Raw genomic sequence first — 12815 nt, forward strand, 5'->3', positions numbered from 1 at the left:
ATCCTAGGGGATTACAGAAGCTTAAATCTTTTTTTATCTTTTAATGACTTCGAGACAGACATTAATGTCTTTATTTCTACGAGGCTTCAACCAGTTTTCCTTTTCATGTTTGCAATTGGTACAAAATGCACAGCTTGATGGAGAGAACGAAGAGGGAGCACATCTTAATATATCTACATTGGCTACCGGTTAAATTTAGAATTGATTATAAGGTTTTAACGTTTGTATTTAAAGCCTTGCATGGCCTGGCTCCAGCTTTCATTACAGATCTTATTTGTCCCTACTCCTCCAGAGATCTTTTAGATCTGATAATTTATTAACTGTCCTATTGTCTTACTTTAAATCTTTCTGTATTAGCCCAAAGCTGTGGAACTCGCTATTCAATCTGCTAGACTGTGTGATTTTAAATCGTCCTTGAAAACATATCTCTTTTCACAGGCCTTTTCATAACTCGGCTATGTTTAGCTTTTTTCAGGTCTTTTTTTTATTTATTAATTTTAATTAATTTGGCTGCTGTGGGTTTTAAATGGTCATCTTTTTTAGGGATAAAGATGTTAAACGTGTTTCTTTTTAACCATTATAGTTGTGTGATTATTTTTTATTGTTTGCTGAGAAGCACCTCGGTCAGCTTTTATGTTATTTAAGGTGCTATATAAATAGAAATGACCATGACCTTGGTGTACCAATACAGAGTTTTGTTTCAGTTGCACAACCAAAACTTAACAGTTTCAACTAACTCCAAACTTAATTTGAATGCTTTTGGATTTTTATACTGACACTGATTTAGAACTTTTTATTCCCCTTAAGTTGGGTCAGTTTTACCCACTTTAAATTGTTCTATTCTTTAAGGGAGAGTCTAGAAAACTGCACATTTTTGTCAAGTAAACATTGCGCACAAGAAAGGGTCATTCTGTGTCAAATCAACCACATTTCAGAAAGGTTTCAGAAAGGCATGATTGTTCTTCAGACTTTCTTCTTTAAACACAATAAGCATCAGCTGTTTGAAAAGTTACCTACATTTGGTTTTCGACCATTGAAAATGGGTAAAATTCAACAATTTGAACACGGAATTGCATTGAGATCCCCATATTTATGGGATTGAACCATATAGGGCCTTAAAAATGAAGATTACAAAAGAAATGATTATTAGGAATATGAATCTAGAAGGATATTGAGATATCTTTAATGCATTTAGAGTTGCATGCAAACTTTGGAAAAAGAATATGTATGGCACTCAGACAAGTGTGTTTTATGCAATTGAGTTGATAGAAAAAAACACGATGCATTTCTTGTTTCAACATTAATTGTTCTTCAGATATTCCTCTTTAAAAGAAAAAGTATCAGCTGTATGCAAATTGACCCACATTTGGTTTTTGACTACTGAAAATGTTTACAATTTAATAATGTACTCCTGGAGCCACATTGAGATCTCCATATCTCTGGAAATTTAACAGGGTCTTAAAAATAAAGATGCCAAAAGAAAAGTCATATATAGGATATTAAGAGATCTGTAATACTTCATGATTTACAGGTATGCAAGCCTCAGACAAAAAACACAAAAAGTACTTTTTCCCATTTTTGTACTGTCACTGTTGGCATATTACGCAACAAAGATTGCTCAAGTCAACAGATTTCACTGATAGACCTATCATTCTCTGTGTAAAAATAAAATAATGATGCTGCCATCTTTCTAAAGTCATTTTTACCCCCAAAATCTCATGTGAAAATTATCATTTTGACCCCTTCTACAAAATAGTAGATAACTCAGTACACATCCATAATATTTAATGTTTTGGCTTTCTTCTTCATTTATGTATTTCTTTCATAAATAACTCAAAAGTATTTATGCTTAAATTTGGCTAAAGTTTAGCCATGAATTATTAAATGAAGCATTTCCCCTCAAAACGAGGGTAAAGTGGGTCAGAGCTAACCTTAACCTACCTCCAAATGCAGGAAATATTATTACTATTACAAATTATTTTAATATTTCAATTAATATTACAAATACGGTTACAAAATGTACATATATTCTGATTATTAAACATTTCTGTCTGGTTTCTGAGCGAGTGAATAAGGTGCAGCAGAATAACACTGGAAGGATGCTGTGTATCAGTAAATAGTTATTTAAATATTTTTTCTTTATATAACAATCATTTCTATATTACCCAATGATTCCACTTAATGTGAACCCACAGTCCTCAACACAGAAAACTATGTCAAGCCATTTTGATGTTTTTCATTTATTCTCAGGATATGAATTCTTGATATCAACAATTCAATTCTTGGTATCAGGAATTCAAAACACTGCTTCAGGAAGCTTCGGAGCACAGATGAATCAGACAGTGTGTCGAATCAGCGGTTCGGAGCGCCAAAGTCACATGATTTCAGCAGTTTGACACACGATCCGAATCATGATTCGACACGCTGATTCATAACGCTCCAAAGCTTCCTGAAGCAGTGTTTTGAAATCGGCCATCACTAAATAAGTCATTATATTGTTTTTTTGGTACACCAAAAATATTCTCGCGGCTTTATAATATTAATATTGAACCACTGTACTCACATGAACTGATTTAAATATGTTTTTAGTGCATTAATGGATCTTGAGAGAGGAAATGTCATTGCTGGCTATGCAAGCCTCACTGAGCCATCGGATTTCATCAAAAATGTCTTAATTTGTGTTCTGAAGATTAATGAAGGTCTTACGGGTGTGGAACGGCATGAGGGTGAGTAATAGATGACAGAATTTTCATTTTTTGCGGTGAACTAACCCTTTAATTATGTATTTTGATGGGTGTCACGACACCATGTTGCCGCTAGATGTCGCGCAAACGCAACAAAACCGACTCGCTTTTCAGCGGCTTCATTTTCCACTGCGAATCCAGCAGGAACAAACTGTACCGCAAATGAATCCCATAAATCAATAATAGGCTAATCACATGTGCGCTTTGGTTATCTCCCCATATCAACGCGTCTATACGCGCGGATCCAGCACATTCGCGCTTTCAGTTTCAGTCGTTCTGCTGCTCCTGTTTGTGTTTCTCCAAGCGTTTTTTCATAAGGAACATTCATTATTGGCTCGTCACATGCTGACGTATCCCGTTCGCAGCACTGCGGGTTTATATTTGAGAATAAAACATCTGATATAACACTGATATTTAGTGCGTAATCTTGCGCTCGGCTCCCGAGTTAAACACCAAAACATCTTCGTGCTCAAACAGGGAAAACGGGAAACCGCAGCAAGAATAAAGCAACGAGAGCGCGAGGAAACCGGAGAGGAGGGGCGCGCGCGTGCGTTTCCTCTCCGCAGCAAGAATCCATTGAGAGAGAGAGAGAGAGAGAGAGAAAGAGAGGGAGAAGAAAGGAAAAGCAGCAGCTCCACGCCACTCCTTTGTTTTAGGAAATCGCTTGAATCGCTCGAAGGACTGGAATGATGCATCGCGTTTCTTTCGCGTTTTCCCGCGACGCCTGTTTTTAAAGGCGAACTTCATGATTTTGCGTTTGATTTAGTGGCGTTTGAGATCCGAAACCTTCAGACGCATTAAGCGTTTCCTTCGCCTCGACCGTCCATGTGTTTAGATTCTGCGCTTTCTGTCTCACACCAGAGGATATTCTGACGCGTTCTGACGCTTTCTGCTCGAGGTTCGAGTCTGTTATTCGCGTCCAGGCCCGAGATATTCGCTACTCTTCAAAGGCCTTTAATGCGGCACACGCGCGTCACACTGTAACGGGTTTTAACGCGTCAGATGAGCGTCAGTTCTGATCGCTGATCCTCTGCCAGAACATCTCGTCTTCGTTATTCGCTCTTCATACGCAACATCTGCGGCCCACTTCAATGTTAATGTCGACCGACGTCGCATCTGTAATGCTGCCCGTGAGCCGCGGGATCCTGGAGCGCGAGAGGGATCTGGACTCGGGTTCGGCGGCGGTTCGAGGGATGAAGCGCGGGGACCCGGAACCGGAGGGCGCCGCGGCGGCGGGGGATTCTGTCGGGGCTGAGTGCAAACGAGCGCGGATGGACGGTACCGGAGAGCTCGGACAGGTAAGCGTTAAAATCACGACTCTGTATGAAGCTCAGCTCTATTTGTGTGTATGAAACAATGTAACGCTCTGGCTGATACATGAGATGATCGGGGCATTCCAAGCATCAGTCACTGATGGACACCATCACTTGATCCTCAGTGCAGTAGATGTTCCTCAATCATGGAGATGATTTCCCAGTCTCATCCGAGGCCTCCATCTCTCCATCCTGCGGTACTTTTCCATGGGCACCTCTGCCCCATTCCTCTGTGAATGTAGACAGACGTGATCTCATCTCTCATTTCAGCAGTTTCTCCATCCATCCCTCTTTCTTTCTTTCCGTTCATTTGTTCTGTTTCTCCGGTAAGTGATCTAAAGTGCTGCATGTACTAATGGCTCATTTTCACTGGCTAATGGCTCACGGTTTCTCTAAACTGTACCATGACGGGCTTAAGACTGAGCAGATGTGTGTGTGTGTGTGAACGCTTGCCTGTGTAGCCCAAAAAAGGTATTGATCCTGCTCCGAGAGAGTGTCTGGAAATTTGCCTGCAGCAGCGGAGAGAGAAATGGAGTGGGGGCTGCAGGAATCAAACCATTCTGTAACTAGAGACGCGCATTTATGGAAAGCAAGAGATTGAGAAAGAGGAAATTAAAGGAGTGAGACGTCTGTAAACACACCGTTCCAGCTCCGTCATCCAGTCTGTTTAAAAACACACTTCCAGTGACGTATGAAGCAGTGAAATAGGAGCACAGTTGGGAAAAACCAGGCCTGAAAACATCATCTCTAGTTCAGTTTGTGCTGCGTGCTTCTTTCGTTTAGAAGTTGTTGTTTGTGAATGCTATCTTTAGCTATGTTTCCGTCCATCTATTTTTATGCACATTTTGGGATATCGCATCAAAAACTGCTGGATGGAAATGCCAAGATGTGCATAAAGTCTTCCGATAAGAAAACATGTGCATAAACTAAAACTGAATAAATTCCTCGATGTGCATCAAAGCAATCATGTGACTTTGTGCGATGGGAAGGCATAACTGGACCAACCAGTGGAAAAACCTTGTTGCAAAGCATCTGAAATGCTGTTTCGGTCACTCGGAAGTCTGTCATCAATGTGGTTCGGTATAATTCCTCCCAGAACGGTCTATGACTGCGTTCCCGAACAGCAGCACCAGCCTCTGAAAGCACGATAACATGTTGGATTCTCCTATGTTTTTTTTTAGTGAGATTTAGCATCAGGAAGAGGTGATTTTGTTTTCTTTGACTCACTGGATGGAAGCGGTGCTTTATTCGCAAATGTTTGTGCATAAGTTAAATTCGCAACTTTGGATGGAAACACCGCTTATGTGACATTTCACTGGTTAAAAGGTGAGGAAACCCCAATGCTGTTGATATTAAAATCACATCAGTTTACCACAGCCTCTCTCTCACACACACACGCATGCATCAGAAGAGGATTTGCTGTATCACTGACAGTAAAGAGGCTTTTTGTTGTGCTAAAGAGATCTGTACTTGTTTCAGAGTGGCATTAGTCTCTGATCTCCCATTTATCCTGACGCGGGCTGCTGGGTGGGGGTTAATACACACACACACACTCGCTCTCTCACACACGCACTGATTGGAGATTTGCAGATAAGCCTTTGCTTTTTTTGCAGTCGGATTTATTGAATATCCTCGGGAACTTTGATCAGATTCCGTCGCGATGCCGTCGGGTCACTCTGACTGCCGCACAGAGGCCGTTTTCATCATGGCTGTGACGTGCCCTACTTACCCCACGTCTCCAGTAATTACCCTTATGGGATTGCACACATGTGTTACCATGACAACTTTGAACTTTGACCCCGCGAGCAGAGCAGTAAAATCGGGGTGTGGTGGTGATGGTTATTGCCACAGACAATAGAACAAGCGCACGCGTCTCGGCTGGTTTTGTGCCTGTGCTCATGGAGTCAAGAAAGTGTTAAAGCATCATCACGGTTTAATCCATGCATCACATCTGTCTGTTTCCATCCAACTATTTTTATGTGCATTTTGAGATATTGCATAAAAAAACGCTGGATTGAAACGCCAAGATGCACATAAATTTTAAAAATGCGCTCAAAGGGGTTGGAAACATTTTCATGCGACGCATAAGCTACGACGGAAACACTTTTACCGAATAAATTCCTTGATGCGCATTAAAAAAGACGTGACTTTGCGATGGGACGGTATAACTGGACTAAACAGCGGACGGATCTCAGATGCTGTATTGGTCATTCTGTAATGCCTGAGCAAAGTCTGTCGTAGTTTAATTCCCTTCAGAAGCGTCTCACATGATTGTGTTTGTGAACTGAATGCAAGAGAACATGACGGCGTTTGACGGTGTTTCATTTGCACGCTCTGAAGTGCAAATAATTTATATTAAGTACAGTACTGCAGCAACTTCCATTTTTCTGATATTTAATTATTTAGTGATATTTAGCGCCAGTTTATCAAGAAGTGACTATTTTGTTCCCTTCAACTCGCTGGATGCAAACCGTGCAAATGTTTTATGCGGTATTCGAAATTTCAAATAAATTAAATACACAACTTTGGATGGAAACATAGCTAATGTTATTGGTGTAAAATCATGTTTTTGTTGTGTGATGTGGTCAGTGACAAACTTAAGGAAAAACAAAAGTGTGACGTGAATGATCGAACACTGTTCAAGCAAACAGTCATCAATGCTCTGTCTGTGTGAATTTTTACTAACGTAAACTTTTCAAAAAGTGTTTGAGCTAAAAGATAAAGGACCGTCGAAGACATTCACGCTAATGTCGGCTGTTGCGCTCTTTGCGTTAGAGCTGATAATGTTCGTTCCGTACGGCCGTCTGACGCGTTTCTGAATGCACCGATGCATGAAATCGAGCAGCAGCGCTAGAATTTTGTTTCCATGTACTTGCATTGAGTTTGTTTCAGGCGTGCTTTCCCCTTTAGAGATATTTACTGACCTTTTTAAAGCACTTTATTTTTTTATTTAAGTGTGTTGAGCAATGTGTTTTTCATTTTCTTGTACTTTGTTTCTCAGTACCTCATTGAGGGAGTCTTTCTCTCTCTCTCTCACACACACACAGAGCCATGAGGCTTATGTCAGGACGCCAGACCTCCATCTTAAATGTGTTCAGCAGACACACACACACACACACACACACACACACACACACACACACACACACACACACACACACACACACACACACACACACACACACACACACACACACACACACACACACACACACACACACACACACACACAGGAAGCACAAAACTACAGTCGGTCACACTCATGGCTCTCTAACAGACACAAGAAGTAACGGAGAGGTTTGAAACACACGTCCTCTCATTCGCAAATCATCTCGTCTTTCTTCTTCACCTCCGTCCTTCACTGAGCTCCTCCTCCTCTTCAGCTCGACCATCTGTTCTCGTTCTCGTCTCTCTTTTGCCTGATCGCTCCATTCTGCTGTTCTCCTTTAACAGGAAGTTACAGGTCAGTAAGTTTGAGGGAATCGTCATTTCTACACTCTCAGAAGATCTGCGAGTTCTTCCAGTGAGACGCTGCTGAGTAGAGTGTGTGTGTGTGTGTGTGTGTGTGTGTGTTTGTTGGCAGTGAGCGGCTCCTCAGTCCTTAAGGAAATGAGGCACATGACGGGGTTCTGTATGACTCATTGTCTCTCTCTGCTCTAGTCGTCTGTTTCACACACATGGACTCCAGATGTTTCTGTCTTTATTCTCTGGATGGCCTTTAGTGCAGATCAGAGCTGATCCTCAAATTTCAGCAGAAAAAACACATTCAGCCTTTCAGATTCTGGCCTGAATCTCGTTAAACCTGTCAGGAAAATGTCTGCCCCATATTTCACCCCAAAACCAGAAGAACGTTTCTTTTGAATAATGAAGATGACTTTAAGCCTCTGTTTTTTCCATTTATTTTTCATTCTCTTTTGTGTGATGCGAAGAAATAAAATAGCATTTTTTTTAAAAACGTTAGTTCACCCGAAAATGAAAGATGAAGATCTTTTTGATGAAATCTGAGAGCTTTCTGTTCCTCCATTGACAGTCTACGAAACTACCACTTTCAAGCTCCAGAAAGGTAGTAAAGACGTCATTAAAATTAGTGGTTTAACCTCAGTTTTGTGTGCTTTTGTTTGTGAAAAAATACATAATGTACCACTTTACAAAGTATTAATCTCCAACGCAACTTCACGTAACATCGTCTATTTAGTTAACACATGTATGTGTCATGGTGGTTTTGTGAAGGCTTTATTTACAAAATAAAGTTATAAATGTTTTTTTTTTTTTTTTTTTGCACAAAGCACTCGCGTCACTTCGTAAACCACTGGAGTCACATGGGTTACTTTAATGATGCCTTTACTACCTTATTGGGGCTTGAAAGTGGAAGTTGCGCAGACTGTCAATGGAGGAACAGAAAGCTCTCAGATTTCATCAAAAAGATCTTAATTTGTGTTCTGAAGATGAATGAAGGTCTTACGGGTGTGGAACGACATGAAGGTGAACTAACCCTTTAAGTTCAATTGTTAGTACATAATTTAATGTTCATTCTTTTCGGCATTTTTGGTTCCATTGAGAACCTTAAACAACTTTTGTGCGATGAAAAGTTATTTTTATTATTAAGATATTTAAGATTGGGAAACCAAGAATGGATCTTCTATGGCATTGCTGCAAAAACAACCTTTTGAAACCTTTATTTTTAAGAGTGTATACTGATTTAAATTAATAAGTCTTGGGCTTATTACTGTAATGCACAAAATGAGATTTTTTTTTGCATTACAGCAAAGAGTCGCCATTAAGAATGAACAAAAAAGCTCTGAAATATTACAGTAATGAGAGTTTGTGGTCATAAAGGACACAATATCAGAAAATCACCATGGGTCCTATAAATAGGCTTAAGTTTCTTGATGCAAAATATGATTTGTTTATCGTTTTTGTGCAGTGGAGTTTTCATGAGATTTACTGTGCAAGCACTGCAGATTATTTCCAGTATCAGCATCATGAGTCGGCCGTGCTGTTTCGCAGTGATGTTTGCAGCGCTGTGCGCAGTGCTAAGTGTTCCCTCAGGGGACTGTAGGAGGGACATTAGTTCCAGCTGGGAGCCGCGCGGAGCTCAAAGAGGGTGTTTATCAAGAGTAGATGAAAAGAGACACAGCAGCAGAGCAGAGATAACCCACGATTCTCCACACTGTTAACACTGTCTCTTCAAAATCATCTTCAACTCCATTCACTGTGGTGAGAGTAAAAACGTTTCCGCTCATCCTGATCAGTTTGTTTCCCGTCAGCCTCATATCACGATGTGTTGTGTAAGTGTCCCGATCCGCTTGTCTCATCTACAACAAATATTAACTACGGCACATCTTTTGGACTCTAATAAGTAACCGTTGAACCACAATTCCTGTAGTAGAACTGCTGCAGTGCTGCGTCACCTCCGTTCGCTGTCCGTGTCGTGATTATCCTCTTGTTTTAATGTGTAAACAATAGACAGGCTTGAACTCTGACGGAGCAGCGAGGCGCGTGTGAGCCAGCGCTAATCTCATTATACACCACTATAGACCGATTAAACGCGGAGCCCAATTAGACGCACAGAGATACAAACAGTGAGAGTGAGAGAGACCGTTCCTAAGGATCGCATACATTTTTCATGGTGAAGGAAATCCCATAATGCATTGCTCTAAGATCAGTGAAAACAAATCCAAGATGGCGATTAGGGCTGCATGATTTGGAGAAAAAAAAATCGGATTATTTTTTTTCTGGTTACAATTCAGATTTTGTGATTTAAAATGTGTTTGAGACAAATGAGTAAAAAAAAAGTATAAACAATACCAGGTTTGATTTGCTTGTTTATTGGACTGCACTATTTGGCCCCAAATTTTGTGCTAATATATTAATTTGACTATTTGACTATTGCAAAATTAAAATTAACCAAATAAGAAGTATTAACATTGTAATAACGTTCATTATTAAAATAAAAAAAATGAGTATTTAAGGAGAAATAGAACTATAATAATTAGAAAATAATTTTATTTTACAGAAAACTGTATGAAATATTGCATGCAATTTTAACATGTTAACATGCAAGCATCCTATGACTAAATAATTAGAAAGATCTAAAGATTTATTATAAGATATATTATTATGATAAAAATCTGTGACAATAATTTCTTTTTATGCAAAATCAAAAATGGAGTCCATGCATTTAATATGAAATATGTGCCTTTTATGCATCCACTGTAAAAAAAAAATAAAAACAACTCCTGTACACCTGGAGAAAAACACATTGATTGTTTCCCTCAAAGTTCTTTTAAGAGAAAGTATTATTTTTCTTATTTTTCCCAAAATAAGATGGAGTGAGCATTACTTGGTGTTAAACATGTCCGTTTCATACTGAATGCCAGAGGGCGCCCTTGAGCAGATACTCCAAATATACCTCGCAGAAGTAATTTAACGCACGCCGTTCCAGGAAATCTCTCATGGACATCATACTATCACTGTTACTGAATAAAAAGTTAGAAACGCTTTGATTAAACATGAATATAATAAACCCACGACTTCGACAATATATAGTTTATCTGTGTTCTTTAATCCTTCTCGGTTATTTCCATAATAATAAAGTATATTTATAATGCAATGCTAATCAAACTAATCTAATCAATGCGAATCAAAATTCTATTTCAAACACTCGACTGATGTTATGAAGTGAGTTTGGAGTAAAATCACATTGTTAAATGTTGTCTTTTGTTAGACGAGGGTCATAACCGCTTATGTTTGGAAAGTTTGTATGTTTGATGTGTGTTGCTTTTTAAAATGTAGTGCTTTCAGATTGAGCGCCATTTACTGATCACAGAGCAGCTCTTCACTAACATGCTGTGTACATGGTATATAGTTCACAGCTTTTTTTTATAATCGCACTAAGCCAAAATGCAATTTGTGTAATTTCAATTAAAGGTGCAATAAAATATTTTTGCAGTAAAATGTACAAAAACCACTAGGCCAGTGTTATATATTTTGTTCACTTGGGTACTTATAATATCCCAAATGTTTCCAACTATTTGTAAATCGTGAGAAAATTGCAATTTTAACCAAGGCTGCGGGACGTGTGAGGAGTCGCCTGTCAATGGCGTCATACCCGCGTTACCCTCGGTTTCCGGTTTGATTTAGTAGAAACCATGAAAACACCAAAGACGCTTTAATATTTGCATGTTTTAATAGACAAGGGAACAACTGTTTTGATATATTTATGGACCGAATTAACTAATTATTGTTATATAGCTCAACACGTTTAGTCTTATTGTTCAAATCTAATTTTCTTGATGTTTTGCGAGTCTCATGCTTTACCATGCCTCAGAGAAAAACACTGTTTTGTGAAGTAGCTAACATAGCATAATCAAATGCAGCTTTATTTTTAGTAACAGTAATACAGCATTTTCTCCAGATTCCGCACTCAAACTTGGCGTCATCAAGCTACGCCTTTGTTTTAAATAGACCTCTAGTGGACAAAAAATTATTACATTTTGCACCTTTAATTGTGCATCCCTAATGCCAATTGAAAGTTGAGAAATGTTGGGTATAAATTGCTCAATTTTATTAAATACTATTTGCATGTTTTCAATATTTTTGTGTAGTTGAATTTGCAACAAGCTAACAGCGAACCATTGGAATCAATTATTAGTCAAGACTTCCCCATGAGCAGTGAGTGGAATTGAGCGCTCAGAATCGTTTGCGTTGGAGGTTCTGCAGATGACAGTTCAGGTTAATTAACGTCCAGTACTCTGAACGAGTGTTCGTTCTCTCAGGTAGAACTGCTTCAACCTCGTCCACTGCTGAGCGCCCTTGATCTCGTATCTCAGTCCAGTAATTGATGTCATTTTGAGGGGCTTTTGCCCCCCAGGTTTAATTAAAGCTGCCATTATTCACAGATCTGCTGCTTAAATGTTTTAAATTGTGCAGTTGATCTCAATGCGAAAGTGACGCTTTATATTGGTGTCACACAAATGACCGTCTCTCTCTCCAGCTGGGCTGATGTCACGCCGCTGTTCGTTATGGAGGTCAATCACTCTGAAATACAGTATCAGCTCTTTCTGTACAACAGAACCGCTGTGACCTCGCGTATTCGCTAGATGCAATTTCCCGATCACAAATAATAAAAACGTACGTAAGTGTTGTTGTTTTTTTTTTTATCTTGTGAGTTTTATATTATTCTGCAGTTCCATCATGTTTGGAAACCCATAAACTATGATGCTGGTTTCCATTGATACGGTTTCGTCCGTTCAGGTGAAGGTTGCATGTAGTCGACAACGAGGAGCTTCACAGCAGCTTAAAATGAATGCAAAAGAATTAAACGCTGATTATTGTGTCAGTGTTTTAGATTAGCATTGTAGATTACAGCAGCAGCTGTAGAGCGTGTGTGTGTGTGTGTGTGTGTGTGTGTGTGTGTGTGTTCAGATTGTTCAGTTAGTGTAGTTAATCTCACTCTTTATCTTCTTTTTCTCTCTGTAATCCCTCCATCCGTCTCTTTATCCATTTATCACCAGCCGTTCGACTGCGAACTTCACATCTGCTCTATTTTCAGAGGTTTGGAGACAATTCAGTGTCTGTATTATCATCAATAATGTAATATAGTCTCTTGTGATGCCTAAAAATAAACGTTTGGCCAGTTGAACATCAATTAGGATTTGAGCATTTAATTGAAGTGAGATGATGATGATGATGATGATGATATTTAGTACTGAGAGCAAAATTCCGTTTGATGTGATTTTACATGATTTAACTTCAG

The 12815-nt window shown here is 39.3% G+C and overlaps 1 protein-coding gene across 4 annotated transcripts in view; it reads left to right on the forward strand.

Moving 5' to 3' along the window:
• Nucleotides 1-3042: 3042 nt before the first annotated feature.
• rbfox2 (RNA binding fox-1 homolog 2) overlaps nt 3043-12815 on the forward strand; it is a 41462-nt gene continuing 31689 nt past the window's right edge. The window contains exon 1 of one of the 4 annotated variants that reach the window (XM_067374526.1): nt 3043-4042. In XM_067374526.1, the coding sequence (XP_067230627.1) occupies nt 3836-4042 (207 nt within the window). In that variant the 5' untranslated portion in view covers nt 3043-3835. The remainder of the gene's footprint in view (nt 4043-12815) is intronic. The other 3 variants (XR_010893500.1, XM_067374527.1, XM_067374529.1) reach the window with 3 other exon arrangements.

Source organism: Chanodichthys erythropterus, chromosome 21 (assembly GCF_024489055.1).
Source record: "Chanodichthys erythropterus isolate Z2021 chromosome 21, ASM2448905v1, whole genome shotgun sequence".
NCBI classification, from domain to species: domain Eukaryota; kingdom Metazoa; phylum Chordata; class Actinopteri; order Cypriniformes; family Xenocyprididae; genus Chanodichthys; species Chanodichthys erythropterus.